Source organism: Dendrobates tinctorius, unplaced genomic scaffold, assembly GCF_039654945.1.
Source record: "Dendrobates tinctorius isolate UK_male_01 unplaced genomic scaffold, ASM3965494v1 ptg000612l, whole genome shotgun sequence".
In the NCBI taxonomy this organism is placed as follows: domain Eukaryota; kingdom Metazoa; phylum Chordata; class Amphibia; order Anura; family Dendrobatidae; genus Dendrobates; species Dendrobates tinctorius.
Genome location: NW_027362267.1, coordinates 42,516 through 65,512, shown reverse-complemented (window position 1 = coordinate 65,512; position 22,997 = coordinate 42,516). Strand labels below are relative to the sequence as shown.

The window sequence follows — 22,997 nt, the reverse complement described above, 5'->3', positions numbered from 1 at the left end:
ACCACATCCGTAGGGCCCATATAAGTGGCCTCTTACATCGGTACCGCCGGTCTTGGCGCTGTGGATCGTTGGTTGTGTAAAACCAGCAATGGCGTCTCCAGTAATCCGGTAGAATGTCTTGTTGACAGGGAAGTTTACCCTTTTTCTCAGGGTATTATCAGTGTTACAAGTGTTCACTGTCTGAAAAAGGATTTTATGGATGAGTAATTTCACATGGAACTTCAAAAAGAGGAAGAGCAGGACTATAAAACAAGTCATAATGAGAGCTACCGGTGCCAGAGTCAATAGAGCCGATAATGGAGCGCAGGACACGGCGCCATGTCTGAGAAAGGGACGCACCACATAGTAATCCTATTCATCCAGTAAATCAGCTGGATTGTTCTGGTGATCCAGACTCCAGTCCTGACACCGTTATGCTCAGTGGTGGGCAGGGTTGTGCCTGCTTGGTGGCGGGTAGAGTTGTGCCTGCTTGGTGGTGGGTAGAGTTGTGCATGCTCGGTGGTGTACAGGGTTGTGCCTGCTCGGTGGCGGACAGGGTTGTGCATGCTCGGTGGCGGACAGGGTTGTGCATGCTCGGTGGCGGACAGGGTTGTGCATGCTCGGTGGCGGACAGGGTTGTGCATGCTCGGTGGCGGACAGGGTTGTGCATGCTCGGTGGCGGACAGGGTTGTGTATGCTCGGTGGCGGACAGGGTTGTGCATGCTCGGTGGCGGACAGGGTTGTGCATGCTCGGTGGCGGACAGGGTTGTGCATGCTCGGTGGCGGACAGGGTTGTGCATGCTCGGTGGCGGACAGGGTTGTGCATGCTCGGTGGCGGACAGGGTTGTGCATGCTCGGTGGCGGGTAGGGTTGTGCATGCTCGGTGGCGGGTAGGGTTGTGCATGCTCGGTGGCGGGTAGGGTTGTGCATGCTCGGTGGCGGGTAGGGTTGTGCATGCTCGGTGGCGGGTAGGGTTGTGCATGCTCGGTGGCGGGTAGAGTTGCGCATGCTCGGTGGTGGACAGGGTTGTGCCTGCTTGGTGGTGGGTAGGGTTGTGTATGCTCGGTGGCGTACAGGGTTGTGCATGCTCGGTGGCGGGTAGGGTTGTGCATGCTCGGTGGCGGGTAGGGTTGTGCATGCTCGGTGGCGGGTAGAGTTGCGCATGCTCGGTGGTGGACAGGGTTGTGCCTGCTTGGTGGTGGGTAGGGTTGTGTATGCTCGGTGGCGGACAGGGTTGTGCATGCTCGGTGGCGGGCAGGGTTGCGCATGTTCGGTGGTCGGCAGGCTTTTGTGTATGCTCGGTGGCGGGCAGGCTTGCGTATGCTCGGTGGCGGGCAATTTTATGGGAAATTTTTGTCTGCCAGGGTTCAGATGGCACTATAGGTTGAGGGGTTATGGGGCTCTATTGCTGGTCCTGTAACAGTTGGCACGGTGCTGGCCCCCAGTGCAATTCTCACTAACATATAAGTCAGTGTTATAAAGGTTGCATTGGTGGCCATAATGGGAGGGACATGTAGGGGTCCCCAAATGCTGCGTCCAGCCCTCTTGTTGATCTGGAGGGGCATTTATCCGATAACATCAGCCGTCTGATGTGCTGACACGAGCAGTAATCGTCTGCATGCGGAAAACGTTTCCTTCTCTGACCACAAGAGCGGAGAACACAAGCCTCATAGAAAGAAGAAAAATTCACTTAATGAGGGTTTGACCGGCCACGGCCCCAAATTGTCGTTAGTAGCATCACGGATGATAATCTCCTATAGAGGACCGGTCCTCCCTTCTGACGTCTCAATACAATTCTGCTGTGTTTTTTTCTTCTTAGAACTATTTTATCTGTTCCTCTGTTATTCCTCCTGGAATTGTAGGAATACATTAACTGCTCGGCCATTATCATTTCAATACGTAATGTGTCATTGTTGGCACTGATTGGGAAAAGTAGGGACGAACTCCGTTAACAAGTCGTCAATTTACATTTAAAGGAAGAATAATAGAGGGATGATGGACAAAGTTTGGGGAGAGCTGGAACAGGATGATTTTATTATCATAAGGTGGGATTCGGTGAAATATTATGGGATATAACTATAAAGGTGCCCCCCCCCTAGCCATCCTGGGATGTCAAGACCCAGAACCTATAGATTTGGTGGTCACCTGTCATGTTCCTTGCGGATTCTTGTTCCATCTTGGGTCCAGGAATCCAAATAAACCCCTATGGTCACTTGGCAAATCTAGAAAAGCTGTCGCAAATGGGCGGAATTGTGTATCGAGTCGGACTATGACCCCCATTGTCTCTATATTGTGTGTGGTAAGAAGAGGAAAGAGCCGAGGACTCGTCCCTGGGCGACCACACAAACATCTTATCAGAATATAATGGTCAGATGTAGCAGAGCTGAGCGTGTCTCTTATTTTTTTTAAAGGGAATGTCTCATCAGAAAATGACCTGTTGTTTAAATCATGTTTTTGTGTTGCAGGGATTTTTACAAAAATGTTTGCTTTTATTCCATATCCCAATCTTTTTTTTACTAAAAAAAACCACATGTAGAAATCTTTCAGTTATCACAGAGGACACTGCGGCTATTTTAGACTCCTATTTCCTTTCAGCAAGAGTTTTTTTCAGCAGGTTCCTTATCATCAAAGGCAAGATTACAATGACTGCTATTAAGGCCATAATAATAATAATAATAATAATTATTTATTTAGCGGCCCTCGACTCGATCTTGAGCCATAGCGACCTGATGGATTAACGATCTGTAGGAAGATTGATCTTGTGCAGTCTTGATAGGTCCACAGGGTCTTTTCCACTGTCATCTTCGTAGTATGAAGCCGCAACACCTCTATACACAGCTGAGATCACAGGATTAGAGATGGGCGAACCCGAACAGTAAAGTTCGGCGTCTGTACTGAACACCTACTGGACACTGAACACAGACTTCATCAGGAAGTCCGTGTTACTGTTTGGGTCCTGCTGTAATGTGCATGACAGCACGGCAACCACCACTTCTGATCGGCGGTGAAATGATCCCCGCCGGTCAGAGAGCCGCGGTTCCCATGCTGTGAAAAGACAGCGGGAGCGCTCAGCTGTGATCGGAGGTAAAAAAAAAAAAACGGCGTGAGTCCCCCTGTGTTTTTGATAACCAGCCAGGCAAAACTCACAGCTGGGGTCTGCAGCCCTCAGCTGTCAGCTTCAGCAAGGCTGGTTATCAAGAATACTGTAGAGGAGTGCCCCCCTGATTTTTCACAAGCAGCCTTGCTAAAAGCAGACAGCTGAGGGCTGGTATGCTCAGGCTGATAAGAGGCCATTGATATAGGCCCCCCCAGCCTAAAAATAGCAGCCCGCAGCTGCCCAGAAAAGGCACATCTATTAGATGCACCAACTCTGGCGCTTTCCCCGGCTCTTCCCACTTTCCCTGTAGCGGTGGCAAGTGATGTTCATATTTGCGGGGTTGATGTCACCTTTGTATTGTCAGGTGACATCAAGCCCACAGCATAGTAATGGAGGGGCGTATATAAGACATTACTAATCCTATAGTTGTATGGTAAATAAAGACACAGCCAGAATAAAGTCCTTCATTAGAAATAAGATTAAACAGTTTTCCATTTTTATTTAAAAATGACAAACACAGTTATACTCACCTAACGCCTAATTCCACCAAAGCCCTCGTTCTCCTGTAATAAACCAAAAATAAAAGATAACAATATCCCTCACCTGTCGGTCGTTCTGCCCCACGCCGTAATCCATGTCTGGGGGAAAACAGTTTTCAACCTGGACGGTGCCAAGATGCGACCGTCCAGGCTGAGAACCAATGGTGACTAAACTACCTCGAGCGCAGCCTCAGTGACCGGCGGTGATGTCATCGAGGTTACCGCCGATCGCTGAGGCTCCGTTCCCAGCCGGGCTGAACTGCGGTAAGATCCCCGCTAGCACTGTGAGAAAAACTTTGTGGTGTTATACAGTGTGGAGAGGTATGTGGCCATTATACTGTATGTAAGAACAGTTGGGGGATCATACTGTGTTGGGGGGTCACCATACTTTGTCTTGGGAGTTGAAGTGGGGTGCAGTAGTGTCATTATACTGTGCATGTGGAAGGGTATTGTGGAGGAAATCACCATGGGGGAATCATACTGTGTTTGGGGGGGCTCTTTTGTTGGCATCATACTTTATGGGAGCAATGAAAGATGAATCTAGGACTTCAGCAGGATGAAAATGACTTTGTTAAAGGCTGCAAAGTTGTAAAATATGCTCTTCTGGAACCCCAACAAATATTTCATTTTTTTTTTTTTTTGGAGATGGGCAATTAGAACTTCTGCTTTTGGGTCCCATGATTTCTATGTGGCCCTAATTTCAAGGCTCTTTAAAAGGTCGATAATGACTTTTAGGATTGCTACTAATAGGTGACACTAGAGTTTTAGTCTTCTTCCTCTCTGAAGAGACAAATTGCATATTTCCCAGAGGAGCATGCATGGCTTATAAGTCTCCTCATGCTGGCATGCCAGACCGGGTATGTCACTCTCCACAAGTTGAAAACGTACCCCTTTGATCCCATTTTCCCAAGTGTCTGGTCTGATCTAGTGAGCTCCGGAGCCATAGAGCAGCGGCTACACGCAGCCATAATACGTGATGTATTCAGCCACGAGCCCTCGCCGCCGCTGTGGTTTATTCCGAACCCCTGACCTTACAAAAATCCATATTCAGTTGTCATAACCCAGCGGCCGCTTTATGGATTGCAGCTCGTCCTCGCCATTAATCATTAACCGGTATAAAAGCTAATCAATAGCTCCAAATTCTTCATAAATGCACAATGATGGCAATCAACCAGCGTTTATGTGTGCTAGTGACTTCGCTATGTCACTTTGTGCTCGTGCCGGCAGGAGAGAGCGAGAAGGGGGGGACCCGGCGTTCTTGTCGTCTTGATTAGCATTTTAGAAACTTTACAGCTGAAATTTCTGACAAATTTCTTCGTCCACACGGCTGTGGAGTTCGGGGACATTTTGCAACTTCTGTCGAAAGGGCAGCACATTTTTAGTTTTGGGGGTTGTGCAATGGGTCACAGTTTAATGATTTCACTTATTTCATACTATTAATTCTCCAGCGCTTTACAGACATTATCGGCGCTGTCCCCATCGGGGCTCACAATCTACATGTTTTTGTAGTGTGGAAGGAAATTGGAGGAAACTCCACGCAAACACAGAGAGAAGACAAAAACTCCTTGTAGAGGTTATGATTGGTGGGATTTGAACCCAGGTCAGCAATGCTGCAATACTACAGTGCTGACTCCTGAGCCACCATGCTGTGCTAACCACTGAGCCAACATACAGTGCTGACCCGTGCGCCACCGGACAAGCTAAAGTTGCAGAGTTTTATGCTGTACAGATCGCCATCATGACTCTGGCGCCCCCCAAAAAGCATAATTTGCAGAGACTTGTGTAAAATATAGAAAAACTAAATTTTTTTTGTAAACGTGGTGTTATAATCTTTCACCGCACCTCCTATGTCCTGCTTTTCAGTATTTTACGAGTCATATTTCTAATCGTGGGAACGCTTTATAATGGCAGAGCTTCTTTGCACGTCGACATAAAGAAATCCTAGAATCTCGATGAATAATTCTTCTCTTTCTAAAAAAGTCAATTTCCCATTTTTATAAAAAGAAACAACAACAACAACAAAAAAAAATCTATTCATCCGGGAGTTTCTGAAGCCAGAGCTGCGGCGCCTGTCAGAACGAGACCACCTGCTGAAAGCTATTGTCTTCACTTATTCTACAACTTAAAAAAAAAAAATAATATTGCCATTGGAAACTGTCAAGAAGTTGCTGTTGATGGAACTTATTATTTTGTGTTTTTCTGTTCTTTATTCTAATTATTAATTTTGTGATCAGCTTTGTTTTTTTATCCCAAATGTTCTTTAATCTCCCAATCACATCTACAGCCCCGTTAAACGATGACGTTTCCATAGCAGTACAGAGAAACAACAGCATAAGTTCAGTCAACCGCAGATTGCTGATGGTTTCCTTATACATATTTTTTTTTTTTTTTTTCCTGTTCGGAATGAGAGTGGAGAGATGCACGACACAGGGGCAGACATTTTTTTAACTTGTTCCTTGTGGAGCTTCGATTTTTTTTTTTTTTTTTCTTAAAATGACTCATGCGTGGGCCGTTTACAGAATTGCAGTGTGTTTTTTGAGAAACAAACATCTCACTAATGGGATAAATGTAGTCGACCTGTGACTAAGGGAAGTAATGAACAAAGACTGAAGTGACATTTTAAAGTTCTGCAAAAAAAAAAAAAAACCCCATCAGATGCCACATACCAGAATTAGCCGCCCCTTGGAAATGCAGACCGAGCGAAAACGATCACTCGGGAAGTGGAGGCGGTTATTAGAATACCTCTATTCTGGATGGATCATGTTTGTGTGTAATACCGAAGATTAGTTCATCAGCCTCCAATATGTTCTGCAAAGGTCAAAACCGTCTCATATAAAAAGAAAAGAGGAAGAACTCAGCGGTAAGTATTGTGGGTTTTTTTGTGTATTGCCAAAAAAAAAATATATATTTTTTTTATAGAACTGCCGACTCTGACTACACAGGGTTTGTTTGCAGTCTGTCTCCATGGAAACAGAGGTCTGCATAGAACATGCAGATACCAAACAATGGGGAATTTTTAATTAAAAGTTACTTAACTTTTTTTTTAAATTTTGTATTCTACGTGCACTGGAGCAATACATTATTAAATTGCCTTTTAATTCTGTTTTTGTGCTGTTTTTTTTTTTTTTTTTTGTATCGGGGTCTGTCACAAGGGTGCTTGAACCTTCATCTGGCTTTTAGGCTTCAGGCTAAAGAGCGGATTCCATCTCTAATAAACCTTCTCTTGGGAATATGACATTCCCCCCGGCACCCCCCCCCTGAAAGTGCAATTGGCGTTGGGACACGTTCCGTACAGAGGCAACATATGGCGCCACATGGAGTCTCTACAGCTCTGCAATGCTCTGCTACAGCGTCTCTGTCTCAATGCAGCTTCTTTGTACGTCGAATGCCATTAAAATCCATTATTTGTCACATTTCGTCCAAGCATTAGATTTTGGGCGTTTTTCACATCCTGTAAAGAAGCCTTTGTGAACAATCCCCTAAAAACAGCTACTGCAGAACATCATAACACAAGTCTCAGCTGCTGCAGAACATCTGAACGCACAAAGAACAGATGTAATCCGAACCCAGAAAAAGCATCGACAATTTGTTATTGTTTTTTTATACAATATTTTCTTCTTTTTGCAGTTTCTCTCTTCCCCGCTTCCACTCCCATACATCCCTTTCACCACATCCACCGCAGAAGCTGCCGCGTCCGGCGTTCATCCTCCTGCCCGCATGACTGGGAGTCAGACCCTGCTGCCGTACTTTACGGTGCAGTTGACCAAGATGGGATCGTTCCGGCGCCCTCGGCCTCGCTTCATGAGCTCCCCGGCGCTCAGCGATTTACCACGCTTTTACGCCGGCAGACCGGCCGTGCAGCTGAATTCCAGCACCATGTGGAACAGGTACAGTGACATAGAATAGTCGTGGCTCGGGTGACTACCAATATGGCCGCCATTCCAGCTTTCCCAGAGTCCTGAATGACAAATCTCAGAAATCCCTGCACTCTCTATAGTACCACATAGGATTGTGCGGCACCTCGGTGGGAGCAGTAATGGTGCCCAACAAAGCTGTCCTCCAAGATCAGACATCAGGAACCCTACAATGAACCTGAATGTGCATTTACCCAGTAATTTATATTAATTTATCCCCCTTCCGATACCTGGTTACCTGGTCTCATGTTTTTATATTTAGGACACTAAATCTGAGCAATAATCCCGCAGTTAATCCTATATCTCACCTCAAAAGGTCTTCCTTTAAGATTATCTTAAAATACATTGATTGTTTTCTGTCCAAGGGGAGTAGTTGGGGGAGAGGAGGAAGAGAGTAGTGAGATCTGGACCCCAGGTAAATAATAAGGGGCCCAAAGACCTCTGACCCCATAGGAAGACACCAGTATTATAAATGGCACGATAGGCTGCAGAAATCATGGCGATGGGATGTTCCTCTGCAGCAGCATGGGGGCTAATCTTTGCTGGTGACCCACTTTTACTTTCACTGAAGTCTTCACTGCTTCTATAGTATATACACCTTTGCTTCCTACTTTAAATTGGTATTCTCATCTCCAAAATCCCATTCCAATGTGTAGTAGGAGTAATAATTAATAATATTAGCAAGTTAGTAATGTAGTATAGTTCTTCTGATAAGCTATGTGGCTTGCCCCATGCGCAGGTCATTGCACTAGCTTAGGTATCCAAGGTTGTAACCATGGAATTGGTTGTAACCATGGATACCTAAGCTAGTGCAATGCCCTGCACATGGGGTAAGCCACATAGCTTATCAGAAGAACTATACAACATTTATAATTGGAGGTATTTGTGAATATTATTATTTTTACACCTACTACATATTGGAATAGGATCTTGGAGACGAGAATACCCCTTTAATGAGAAAATGAAAGGATATAATTCAAACAATGTTGCAATGCAGGTTTAGCGTCCAAGTGCTGCACATGATTGGGTTCATTGGTCTATTGGGCATTTTCCCTGAAGAATATAAGGGTTTGTTAATATGTTGCTGAGCTGGCCGCTGTACAATTTTTTTTTTTTATTTTTTTTTGTTACATCCATTTTTAGGAGCTCAACCTTTTATCTCATAGCGCTTCTTAAAGGGGTTGTTTGGTTTTGAAAACTTAATTTCAACTGCCTACCTTACTGAGTGAATACAGGAAGATTCTTTATACAAAACCCTCATTAGATAACCAGAGAAAAAAGTGGCTACAAAGAATATCTTGCTGTGGAGGACCCCGGGCAGGTCTATGCATTACTCAATGGAAACTGTGCAATACTTCGTTTCCCCTGGGGAGGCACTGCAGGGAAATGTAACACTTTCAGCTGATCACCGCAGAAAAAGCTGATTGAATGAAATAGAAAAAAAACGGCCCATGAGAGGTGCTGTTTCTTACATGGAGGCCCTTTTATACTCTTGGGCACGTTTTTTTTTTTTTTTTTTTTTAATTTGGGAGGGGGGACGTCATTAGGCCATGGCTACTAAGTTTTCTGTATGTTGTTAGTTATTTCTTATATTTCTCACCATGTTCATGCTACTCAGCTGTTCTGGGACAGATGTCACATACTGAATATTTAGTGGTTTCCTTCCTCAGCGTGCAGAACGCCGTCATCAACGTGTTCAAAGGAGGAGGCCTGCAAGCTAACGAACTCTACTCCCTCAACGAGAATATCAGGTATGGTGTAGAGGGGCACAGCTGCGAGCTACAAGGTCAACCCCTCAAACCTAACCACAATATCACACGTCCAACGTTTCTCACACTCACCTGCTGCATTAGCGCGATTCTCACAGGTTCGCACACAAAACACTGGTTTTAATAACTTAATCACAAAGCTTAAAGGACCTGTCTCTTACCATAAATATATTGTTTTTTTTAAACTGGTGTAAATGCTGCTGTTCTCCTGAATCCGGCGATGTTTTTCTTTTCTTCCTGCTCCTCTCCATTCCTGAGATATGGCCTCATCTTCCCTGTAGATAAACCTAGTTGTCTTGGCCTAGGGGGTGTGGTCCACAACTCTTCTCTGTGGGCGTGTTATTGAGTAACCACACCCTGTTGGCTTAAAAGACTACATTTATATACAGTGAAGAGAGGGTCATATCTCTGGAACGGAGAGGCGCAGAAACAAAAGAAAAACATCGCCGGATTCAGGAGAACGGCAGCGTTTATTATGGGGGGGGGGGATAAAAAAATCATAACTTTGATAATTCTTCTTTAAATGACATGACTGATGTTAAGAATAAAGCTTCTCTTATTTCAGGTTGATTTTTTGATTTTTTTTCCCCTGTAAATGGCTCCTTTAAAATGATAATCTGTCCACAGCAAACTTGGTGATGGTTTCCAATACTTGCGTCTAAAAAATTGAGTTATGATTGAATAAAGGAAAAGCATGGGGCAAATACTGTATGTCAGTTTTTGATAGAAAAAAAAAAAATCTATAAAGTTTTTAAAAAATATTTTAAGATTAATTTCTGTAAAGTTTCAGCATCATTCCAGGGTTAAAAGTTACTTGCAAAGTATCTGCAGTTTTACTATGACTGTCCGGCTGTATTGATGAATGAAACTGAAAGTAGGTGGGGAAAGTGTTAAAGGAAGGTGTAAGGGTAGGGAAAAGTTAAAAAATATGTAATATATTGATAACGACATAATTCTAAAATCTAAGATAAAAAGCCACAAAGAGCAAATGGTTAACCCAGACCCCGTGTGTCACCATTGCTGTAACTACCAGGGTAGCAGCAGAAGGGTGCACTTTAATTTTTAAAGGAGAGCACTGGAAAAACTCCCAAAAACTGAGCATAAATTTTTGCACCATCTCTTGGCAAGAAAAGCGCTGCGTAAATTAGGTGCGTTATTGGTGCAGATTTTTCCCGCGTCCGTTAAAAGGTTTTGACCGCCCGGCCCTTTAATTCACTCGATGCCACAGAGCGTCTCCGCGTCTTCCGCTCGCTCAGCCCCGCGTTCAGTGCAAAATCTGGACTTGTCGAAACGAGTTCAATCATCCTCCGACTCCGGGCCAAGAAAGATTATGTCCAGCCGACAGAATGTGATTGTAAAGCCCCGAGCTTCATGCACCCGTCACCACGACTTACAGTGCGACCCTCCAATGACTCCAGTCCCCCCGTATATTATTAGAATGAATCGCCTCTAATTAGAAATCCTAATGTAAAAGGAAAGAGCCAGAAAGAACAAAGCCTCTACCTTGTTGCCCATAGCAACCAATTAGTAACTGCTTACAAAATGCGATGAAATCTTGTTGCCCATAGCAACCGATCTGTAATCGCTTAGACAATGCAAGACGAAGTCTGGTTGCTAGGTAGCAACTGATTTATTTTCTATGAAAAATCTTGTTGCCCATAGCAACCAGAGCTGAACTCTAATTGCTAAGTAGTTATCGAATGGTTGCTATGGGTAAAAAGACACCACTGCAGCTCAGATTTCATCTCCCATTTTTTTTTTTAAAGAGTTATTCGTCGTTTGCATGGTCATCAAAGTTCCCGAAAAGTACTGATGAAATCTGGTTGCTATGGGGAACCCTGTTGCCCATAGCAACCGATCAGAAACTGCTTAAAAAATACGAGCCGATATCAGGTTGCTATGGGGAACCCTGTTGCCCATAGCAGCCGATCAGTCGCTACTTAAAAGATATGAGATGAAATCTGGTTGCTACTGATCAGTTGCATAAGCATCAAGGTTCCCCAAAAATATGAGCGGAAAGCTGGGTGCTTTCGGGAATCTTGTTGCCCCTAGCACCCAATCAGTAACGGCTTAGCAACCAGATTTCATCTCGTATTTTTGAAGTAGTTATTGATTGGTTGCTATGGGCAATAGGATTTCCCCATAGTAACCAGATTTCATCTCGTGTTTTCGGTGTCAAATCTTGTTGCCGATGACAACCGATCAATAACTACTTAAAAAATACGAGCTGAAATCTGGTTGCTATGGGGAATCTTATTGCCCCTAGCAACCAATTAGTAGCCACATAGCAACCAGATTTCATCTCCTACTTTTTAAGCTATTACTGATCGGTTGCTATGGGCGATAGGATTCCACATAGCAACCAGAATTCGTCTCTTTATTTTCTGTGGGAAATCTTGTTGCCCATAGCAACCGTTCAGTAACTATTTGGAAAATTAGATGACATCTGGTTGCTATGTTCAACAAGACCAGAGAGACGGTTCTCGCTGATCGAATGGCCTCTAAACCTGTAATAGGCCGTATACGCGACAGGGTAGGCCATTTATAAAGTGTCATCCAAAATGGCCGACTTCAAAATGGCCGCCACGGTCACCACCCATCTCGAAAAGTTCCCCCCCCTCCCATATACTAATGTGCCACAAACAGGAAGTTGATATCACCAACCATTCCCATATTATTTAGGTGTATCCATATAACTGGCCCACCCTGTAGATTCCCGTGTACTAATTTTCTTCTAAAGCGGAATTTTCTTGGAAGGTTTTCCTTCATTTTTCATTTTCTTGATCCAAATTATGCTAATGGGGGTTATTGGGGAAAACTTTTTTTTTTTTTTGTGGTCAGAGCTGGTGCCGGATTTCTTAGCAATAAGAAGGGAGGAAGATGCGGGGAACAATGGAGTCTTTGTTTCCTTTTCTGTCAACGATGGCACCGGACAGCACTAACGCCGACCCAGACGGGGCGAATCATTTGTTTTATTAAAGGGACATAGCTTTGGGTGACTTTCGGGTCCCCCCTAGACTAATGAAAGGTGACAGAGGGTCTCCTGGTTTGGAGGACCCGACCTGTCCATACATTATACAGCCAGCCGGTGTAATACTCCGTTTCTCCTGCGGTGGTGCTGTAGAAAAATTGAGCACCTGCAGCGACAGATTAGATCTTGGGATCTGCAAAAAATCCCCCCCTTTGTCAAGATTGGTAAATTAGATGAAATGACCCCCGTTTTTTTATTTTTTTTTAACTTTTTCAGAAATTTACTAAAGAGTGAACTTGGCTCGTTCATCACGGATTACTTTCAGGTAAGTCTTGTACGGACCTGCTGGGTTTTACTCTGTAATCATGCGGCGGTCGTCTCGCCGCAGCCGTGACGAATCACACGGAGACGTTCGTGTCTCACTTTTCATAGTAATGCATCTTTGAGAAGAAATCTTTTTTTTTTTTTTTTTCACCTGTAAAGCGCCACTCAGACCCACTGGCCATATGTGGTATTGCAGTGTATCCTCATTTACATCAATAGGACTAAGTGATAATACCGCATTCAGCCCATGAAGATATTTCTGGGGTAAAAAGTAGATTTTCTTTTGTTATATATATATATATATATATATATATATATATATATATATATATATATATATATAAATATAAATCTATACATCCCCAGTAAGAAGGACTTATACTTCGCCTTCCTGCTGAATCATCTCCTGGGTTTGGCACCGACATTTTCTACAAACTGAAGGTGATAGTATGCTACCGGAGGATCTGTAAAAAAAAAAGTCATTAGAAAAACTGCATATATTATTAAATAGCTCTCACACCTGATGAGGCTGGTGTACTTACTTTGAAGAATCCATGTCAGAATGACTGTGTAATCCTGATGGTAAAATGAGCATTTTTATGAGTCCAGTGATAAAGGGTAAGAGTCCAGTGTATTCAGTCTCCGCTGCACTGAGCTGTTAGGGCCGTCACCGATAACGGGGACGGTTGTTCGGAGGGGGCGCTCGGTGTTGCACCCCTACTGATGAGACAAGGAGAGGTCATCAGTGTTAATGTCGTTGACAACCGCTTTAATCATTATTGAGAATTTATTTCATTAAATTATGTGGTGTTTTGTTTTTTTTAATTGACAGAAGATTTCATTTTTTTTTTTTTTTTTTTGACCAGTTGATTTTAAATTAAATAGAATGTGTAATTGTTAAATGATCTAATGTTTAAATCAGGCTTTGGTGTTTTAATTTTTTTTTGTATCACTTTCTGTATAAACACTAGACATCTTAAAATGTTCAGGCCGGCCACTGAGGCCTTATTATATTTCACATGTACATTATTAGCAACGTACAGACTTTGTCCCTGTATCTTATATTGATGCATCTAATGAATGTGTGCAAAGGTGATTGTGAAGGGAAGGGGGAGGAGGTGAGCTGTGACATCACATTTGGACCTCTTTTATCTAGTGTGTGTGCATATAAAGGTGTTATCAGTCGTTGTACAGGACGAAGAGGTGAGCTGTGACATCATCTCTTGTGAATGGTGCATCCTGTTATCTACTGTATATAGAGGTGTTTTCAGTCATTGTACAGGAGGGGGAGGTGAGCTGTGACATCACCTATTGTGAATGGTGGATCCTGTGTTATCTACTGTATATAGAGGTGTTATCAGTCATTGTACAGGAGGAGGAGGTGAGCTGTGACATCACCTATTGTGAATGGTGGATCCTGTTATCTACTGTATATAGAGGTGTTTTCAGTCATTGTACAGGAGGGGGAGGTGAGCTGTGACATCACCTATTGTGAATGGTGGATCCTGTGTTATCTACTGTATATAGAGGTGTTATCAGTTGTTGTACAGGAGGAGGAGGTGAGCTGTGACATCACCTATTGTGAATGGTGGATCCTGTTATCTACTGTATATAGAGGTGTTTTCAGTCATTGTACAGGAGGGGGAGGTGAGCTGTGACATCATCTCTTGTGAATGGTGGATCCTGTGTTATCTACTGTATATAGAGGTGTTATCAGTCATTATACAGGAGGAGGAGGTGAGCTGTGACATCACCTATTGTGAATGGTGGATCCTGTTATCTACTGTATATAGAGGTGTTTTCAGTCATTGTACAGGAGGGGGAGGTGAGCTGTGACATCACCTATTGTGAATGGCGGATCATGTGTTATGTACTGTATATAGAGACTTTATCAGTCAATGTAATCCTGTCTCTGATGAAAATGAGTCTACTGAAAACTCTTCCTAAAATTACAGGGAGTACTCGTTTAAAAAAAAGCCCCAGTGTCCACTGTGAAAATCGCAAGATTAGTAATCTTTGCAATTTTTTATATATTTCTTTTTTTTTTTTTTTTTTGCATCAGAAAATAAAAAAAAAACAAAAAACATAAACACAAAAACCTGATTTAACCAATAGGTCATTTTCTGACCACACCGCCCCTTTAGTAATTTCCTTCTATGACGGAATCACTGATTGGGTGGATCAAGGAAATGCTGTAGATATAGTATATCTTGACTTCAGCAAAGCATTTGACAAAGTCTCTCATACAATCCTTATTGAAAAAATGACTAAGTATGGAATGGACAAGGCAACTGTTAGGTGGATTCATAACTGGCTTAGTGATCGGACCCAAAGAGTGGTCGTAAATGGCTGCACATCCAGTTGGAAGAATGTCTCAAGTGGGGTACCACAGGGCTCCGTCCTGGGCCCTGTATTGTTCAACATCTTTATCAACGATTTAGATGAAGGAATTGAGGGTAAACTGATTAAATTTGCTGATGACACAAAGCTAGGAGGGATAGCTAATACTAGAGAAGAGAGAGAGAGGATTCAAAAAGATATAAATAAACTGGAGAACTGGGCAGCAACTAACAGAATGGTTTTTAACAGGGAGAAATGCAAAGTACTACATCTGGGCAATAAAAATGAAAAAAGCATATATAGAATGGGAGGAATAGGGCTAAGTGACAGCACATGTGAAAAACACTTGGGTATACTAATAGATCACAAACTGAATATGAGTCAACAGTGTGATGCAGCAGCAAAAAAAGCAAATACAATTCTAGGATGTATTAACAGAAGCATACAGTCTAGATCACGTGAAGTCATTATTTCCCTCTACTCCTCTTTGGTCAGACCTCATCTGGAATATTGTGTCCAGTTTTGGGCACCACATTTTAAAAAAGACATCAACAAACTGGAGCAAGTTCAGAAAAGAGCAACCAGAATGGTGACCGGTCTGCAAACCCTGTCTTATGAGGAAAGGTTGCAGGATTTGGGATTGTTTAGTTTGCAAAAGAGAAGACTGAGAGGAGACTTAATAGCTGTCTACAAATATCTCAAGGGCTGTCACATTGTAGAAGGATCATCTTTATTCTCATTTGCACAAGGAAAGACTAGAAGCAATGGGATGAAGCTGAATGGGAGGAGACACAGATTAGATATTAGAAAAAACTTTTTGACAGTTAGAGTGATCAATGAGTGGAACAAGCTGCCACGAGAAGTGGTGAGTTCTCCTTCAATGGATGTCTTCAAACAGAGGCTGGACAGACATCTGACTGGGATGATTTAGCGAATCCTGCTTTGAGCAGGGGGTTGGACCAGATGGCCCAGGAGGTCCCTTCCAACTCTACGATTCTATGATTCTATGATTCTATGATTTAAGCCCAGCCGGTCACTCTGGTTGTCCCGCTTTAGTCGCTCATTTCTCTGTTGGAGATGACGCTGCTCTTTGTGTTTGTAGAATCGGCTGCTCTCGAAGGGTTTGGCCTTCATGGAGGAGAAAGTCAAGCTGTACGAAGGTGAGAGACCCCGGCGGGAGAGACGCTATGAGATCTCCGGTCACGCAGCATAGCGCCAGTATATACAGCGGCTGGATCCTTCATACGTTATATTTATTCTCAGGTGAAAACCGCGTCTTGATTCTTTCCGAATTGTGGGATCATTTCTTCACGGAAATCCTGCCAACACTCCAGGCGATATTTTATCCCGTCCAGGTATTACTCCACGTTTGTATAGTGCGCACCCTTATTGGATAGTAACGATACAAATAAAGGACGTAGACCCTTCACAGACTTTGGGTGGATTCATGGTACTGTTTGGCTTTTACAGACTCTTTGTTTCTCTTCACCTTATTGGCTGCAGAATGAGTCAATTAAGACCCCATCAGTGAGTTCCTTCTGACATCGAGTTTGTATTTTTTTTAAGTCTCCTCTGTGCTTATTTCTGGCCACAGACCACACCAACATTGAGAAACTGATGTGGACATAAATCATCTAAGAGAAGCGCCGAAAAAGAGATGAAAAAGCGACAAACTCCCAGTAATAATGAGCTCACTGTCTGAATCTCAGTTGGCTCCTTCTGCAGCAAGCAACGGACAATGAAATCAAAAGCCAAATAGTGCAAGATGTTTACCCGTTTTAAGCCAAAAAAAAAAGTTCTCAAAGATGTTTATATCCTTTTAAAGTGGAACTTGCAGGAGAATTTCTGTGTCTGTCTCTAGCGCTTCCCATCTCCGTAGAAGTTTATGAGCACCAACAGTCATCTCCTAGCTCAGCAACTGGAAAATCTGCATTCACTGAAGAAAGATTTTATCCATGAATTTGTTAAATCTGTCTTTGGTGAATACAGATTTTCCCATTACTGAGATAGGAGATGATAGTTGGTGCTCATAAAGTTCTACGGAGAGGGGAGGAGCTAGAGAGTCAATGATCAGTCCAGGAGGAGAATGAAACAGATTTCTCTGATAAGATATATTACAAAGTTTTTTATTTTTATGTGTATTTTTCATTTATGGAAAAACATCAGACAAATAAAACGATGGCTACTTTTTAAGGTTCAGCTCACACGTCACCTCCAGCCATTTACAAAGTGCCTTCATTACTTCCCCTGCATATAAACGTCCTGGTTATTAATTAACATTCAATCCCATTCCTCCCAATAGCGGTTCACATCCTCTAATAAGTTTATCATTAGCAGCTGCAATATACAGAAGTGCAACAACGTCCCAAAGTGGCTGCATGAAAAAAATAACTTTAGGGCACATCCCCATGGTGCGGGGGTGAAAATTTTCAGCGCTGCAGATTTTAGTTCTGCGTATGTCATTTTTCGTTATACAGCTACGGATTTCATCCGTAGAGATGTAAATGGTCTTTGTTTTTGGCCTCCATTGTCTTACATGTCTGAATTATGTCTCATCTCTTCATGACCTCTTTGCTTCCACTAGGGAGAGGTTCTGCGCTCATGAGTTTCTCTATATTCCAGGGCCAGGAACTTACTATTCGGCAGATCGCTCTCCTCGGCTTCAGGGACTCTGTTCTCTTAAAAGTGAGCCTGGACTCCGCGCTGCCATTAATGAAGTCGCCGATCCCACCTCCCATCCTGCAGATGCTGTTGGTCCTTCAGGTGGGAAAAGTCGGGAGATTTATCACTTTGTTCCCATATTGTATGCGATTCGCCTGCCGATTTGTGTATACAGCACTTTGTATGTCAGCAAGAAATGGATAGCAACAACATGTTACCTACTTCCCAGTATAAGGGTACAAGACCGACTGCTGCTAGGTGGCTCCAACAACGAGCTCTACAGAGCGTGCGAAAACTGCATTGAAACCAGTCTACATGCCTAGCTATGATCCAGTTTTGACCACGTCCAGGCATCTAATATAAATTGTTATATAATCCTGTATTATACTCCAGAGCTTCACTCACTATTCTGCTGGTGCAGTCACTGTGTACATACAATACATTACTGATCCTGAGTTACATCCTGTATTATACTCTAGAGCTGCACTCACTATTCTGCTGGTGCGGTCACTGTGTACATACATTACATTACTGATCCTGAGTTACATCCTGTATTATACTCCAGAGCTGCACTCAATATTCTGCTGGTGCAGTCACTGTGTACATACATTACTGATCCTGAGTTACATCCTGTATTATACTCTAGAGCTGCACTCACTATTCTGCTGGTGCGGTCACTGTGTACATACATTACATTACTGATCCTGAGTTACATCCTGTATTATACTCCAGAGCTGCACTCACTATTCTGCTGGTGCAGTCACTGTGTACATACATTACATTACTGATCCTGAGTTACATCCTGTATTATACTCCAGAGCTGCACTCAATATTCTGCTGGTGCAGTCACTGTGTACATACATTACTGATCCTGAGTTACATCCTGTATTATACTCTAGAGCTGCACTCAATATTCTGCTGGTGCAGTCACTGTGTACATACATTACTGATCCTGAGTTACATCCTGTATTATACTCTAGAGCTGCACTCACTATTCTGCTGGTGCGGTCACTGTGTACATACATTACATTACTGATCCTGAGTTACATCCTGTATTATACTCCAGAGCTGCACTCAATATTCTGCTGGTGCAGTCACTGTGTACATACATTACTGATCCTGAGTTACATCCTGTATTATACTCTAGAGCTGCACTCACTATTCTGCTGGTGCGGTCACTGTGTACATACATTACATTACTGATCCTGAGTTACATCCTGTATTATACTTCAGAGCTGCACTCACTATTCTGCTGGTGCATTCACTGTGTACATACATTACATTACTGATCCTGAGTTACATCCTGTATTATACCCCAGAGCTGCACTCACTATTCTGCTGGTGCAGTCACTGTGTACATACATTACATTACTGATCCTGAGTTACATCCTGTATTATACTCCAGAGCTGCACTCACTATTCTGCTGGTGCATTCACTGTGTACATACATTACATTACTGATCCTGAGTTACATCCTGTATTATACCCCAGAGCTGCACTCACTATTCTGCTGGTGCAGTCACTGTGTACATACATAACATTACTGATCCTGAGTTACATCCTGTATTATACTTCAGAGCTGCACTCACTATTCTGCTGGTGCATTCACTGTGTACATACATTACATTACTGATCCTGAGTTACATCCTGTATTATACCCCAGAGCTGCACTCACTATTCTGCTGGTGCAGTCACTGTGTACATACATTACATTACTGATCCTGAGTTACATCTTGTATTATACTTCAGAGCTGCACTCACTATTCTGCTGGTGCATTCACTGTGTACATACATTACATTACTGATCCTGAGTTACATCCTGTATTATACTTCAGAGCTGCACTCACTATTCTGCTGGTGCATTCACTGTGTACATACATTACATTACTGATCCTGAGTTACATCCTGTATTATACCCCAGAGCTGCACTCACTATTCTGCTGGTGCAGTCACTGTGTACATACATTACATTACTGATCCTGAGTTACATCCTGTATTATACTTCAGAGCTGCACTCACTATTCTGCTGGTGCATTCACTGTGTACATACATTACATTACTGATCCTGAGTTACATCCTGTATTATACCCCAGAGCTGCACTCACTATTCTGCTGGTGCAGTCACTGTGTACATACATTACATTACTGATCCTGAGTTACATCTTGTATTATACTTCAGAGCTGCACTCACTATTCTGCTGGTGCATTCACTGTGTACATACATTACATTACTGATCCTGAGTTACATCCTGTATTATACCCCAGAGCTGCACTCACTATTCTGCTGGTGCAGTCACTGTGTACATACATTACATTACTGATCCTGAGTTACATCTTGTATTATACTTCAGAGCTGCACTCACTATTCTGCTGGTGCATTCACTGCGTACATACATTACATTACTGATCCTGAGTTACATCCTGTATTATACCCCAGAGCTGCACTCACTATTCTGCTGGTGCAGTCACTGTGTACATACATTACATTACTGATCCTGAGTTACATCCTGTATTATACCCCAGAGCTGCACTCAATATTCTGCTGGTGCAGTCACTGTGTACATACATTACTGATCCTGAGTTACATCCTGTATTACACTCCAGAGCTGCACTCACTATTCTGCTGGTGCTGTCACTGTGTACTGACATTACATTACTGATCCTGAGTTACATCCTGTATTATACCCCAGAGCTGCACTCAATATTCTGCTGGTGCAGTCACTGTGTACATACATTACTGATCCTGAGTTACATCCTGTATTATACTCCAGAGCTGCACTCACTATTCTGCTGGTGCAGTCACTGTGTACATACATTACATTACCGATCCTGAGTTACATCCTGTATTATACCCCAGAGCTGCACTCACTATTCTGCTGGTGCTGTCACTGTGTACATACATTACATTACTGATCCTGAGTTACATCCTGTATTATACCCCAGAGCTGCACTCACTATTCTGCTGGTGCAGTCACTGTGTACATACATTACATTACTGATCCTGAGTTACATCATGTATTAAGCTAAGTGCAGACGTACTTTTTTGCCCTGCGGATTTTTCCGCGCAGAATTGAAGAAATCCGCAGGTCAAATGACCTGCATTTTTCCTGCGGATTTCTTCCTGTTTTTTTTTCAGTTTTCTTGCTGTTTTCTTGCGGTTTTCCCCTGTGGATTTGGAGAATGGAGCAGGTGGAAAAGCGCACAAAAGAAGTGAATGCTGCATATTTTGAACCACAAGAAAACCGCGCGGAAACATCGGCAGCGTCTGCACAGCGGTTTTTTTTTTCAATTAACTGACATGCTACTGTACATCACAATGCGGATATGCAGCGTTTCTGCGCTGTAAAATCCGCTGCAGATCCGCTGGATATCCGCATCGTTTGCACATGGCCTTATACTCCAGAGCTGCACTCACTATTCTGCTGGTGCAGTCACTGTGTACATACATTACATTACTGATCCTGTGTTACATCCTTTATTCTACTCCAGAGCTGCACTCACTATTCTGCTGGTGCAGTCACTGTGTACATACATTACTGATCCTGAGTTACATCCTGTATTATACCCCAGAGCTGCACTCACTATTCTGCTGGTGCAGTCACTGTGTACATACATTACATTACTGATCCTGAGTTACATCCTGTATTATACCCCAGAGCTGCACTCACTATTCTGCTGGTGCAGTCACTGTGTACATACATTACATTACTGATCCTGAGTTACATCCTGTATTATACCCCAGAGCTGCACTCACTATTCTGCTGGTGCAGTCACTGTGTACATACATTACATTACTGATCCTGAGTTACATCCTGTATTATACCCCAGAGCTGCACTCACTATTCTGCTGGTGCAGTCACTGTGTACATACATTACTGATCCTGAGTTACATCCTGTATTATACCCCAGAGCTGCACTCACTATTCTGCAGGTGCAGTCACTGTGTACATACATTACTGATGCTGAGTTGTATCTCCAGAGCTGCACTCATTATTCTGCTTTTTTTTTTTATTTTACCCTCCCATTTTATAAGGAGCATTCCAGGGAGACAAAAGGATACATAAAAGGCTTTTGGTTATAGTTATTTATCTATTTTGACATTTTTGATTTATATATATTTTTTTTAATTATCCCCTTTAAATATGCAAATCACAGGGTGTTGGGCTTCTCGGGTGATCAGTCTGTGAAGTGATGTATTTTCCTTCAGCGCCACCACAGGAAAAATGAAGCATTGCAAGCTTCCTATTGAAGTCCTCAGGCTGTCGGGTTCCTGCAGGGTAGAGACGCTTTTCTTTCCCTCGTTCTGGCGGAATCCTAGGGGGTCGCTCACTAATAGGGTTAGGCATTGGGCGGACGATCCTGGGATAATCGCGGCTTTAGCTGCCGGATCGCAGCCGTGACCCAGTGACCTGATCGTCCATCGGCTATTTTTAGGGACTTACTTGGTTACCCATTAGCGCAGTATAAAGCCGCAGCACCGCACGATTGTTTGACTTTCTGGGTCACGTAATTACGTTGCTCTATTTCTCTTTTTCATATATATATAATATATTTTTTTATAGAAAATGACACAAAGGGCCATAACCGAATGAAAGCGATAATAGAAAATTAGGGCAAAGCGGGAAAAAGAAAAGACTGAGGAAGTTTTGCAGAACAGCCGCATAGATCCCAATGGCGGGGCCTCATCAGTACCGTCCGTCCTGCTCGGCCGGGAGCTGACAAAGGATGATTGTCTTTTAGTATTATATTATTTAAAGGGGACGTGTCCGGACCACTAGAGAATAGTCACACCGTCCAATCAAAGCTGAAGTAGTCAGTGCAATTGCATCCTTTAACGAGATTGCCCCCGACTAGGTGCAGAGCCAGGTGTCGGACCCCCTGCTATCAGCTAGTTGCAGATCCGGGTATATGCAGAGTACAAACAGCGCAGTTTTCTGTTCTGCAGCTCCGATCACATTCACTTTAATCGAAGCTGAGCTGCAGTACCGAGAACGGCCACTACACGGAGTATGGAGCGCTGCTGTGCAACCAGGAAGGTGAATCTCCTGCGCTCCAATGCATCTGCACCAGGACCCCCGCCTGCCATGTGCATTTTGTAATACTGTGTCATCTTATGTAGCAGAGGGGTGTTTGGGCTCCTCATGCACAAGGGCTTGGGGGTCTCCTACCACTGCACCCTCTATAACTGTGTTTGCACTTTGAGGGGACAATACGCAAGCTCCCTCCATGGTACATTAAACCAAAAAAAAAAGACTATTAGGTGGACGGGGGTCCATTTACTGGGACCCCCGCCAGAATGGTGAGACGTGTCCACCATTTGAAATGGGTGGAAGTCCTGCATGTGCGCTGGCGATTTATTCAAAGCCTATGGTGCCTATCTCCGGAAGTCCTGTACTGATTGCA

At 43.3% G+C, this 22,997-nt stretch overlaps 1 protein-coding gene across 2 annotated transcripts in view; it reads left to right on the top strand.

Annotated features, from left to right (window-relative positions):
* The window catches only part of PRR5L (proline rich 5 like), a 41,557-nt gene that overhangs the window by 4,193 nt on the left and 14,367 nt on the right, over positions 1-22,997 (top strand). The window contains exons 1-7 of one of the 2 annotated variants that reach the window (XM_073565248.1): positions 6,097-6,475; positions 7,243-7,502; positions 9,200-9,280; positions 12,546-12,594; positions 16,036-16,093; positions 16,197-16,288; positions 17,556-17,696. In XM_073565248.1, coding sequence (XP_073421349.1) covers positions 7,333-7,502; positions 9,200-9,280; positions 12,546-12,594; positions 16,036-16,093; positions 16,197-16,288; positions 17,556-17,696 — 591 coding nt within the window. In that variant the 5' untranslated portion in view covers positions 6,097-6,475; positions 7,243-7,332. Of the gene's footprint in view, positions 1-6,096; positions 6,476-7,242; positions 7,503-9,199; positions 9,281-12,545; positions 12,595-16,035; positions 16,094-16,196; positions 16,289-17,555; positions 17,697-22,997 lie in introns of those variants that run through there. The other variant, XM_073565247.1, reaches the window with a different exon arrangement.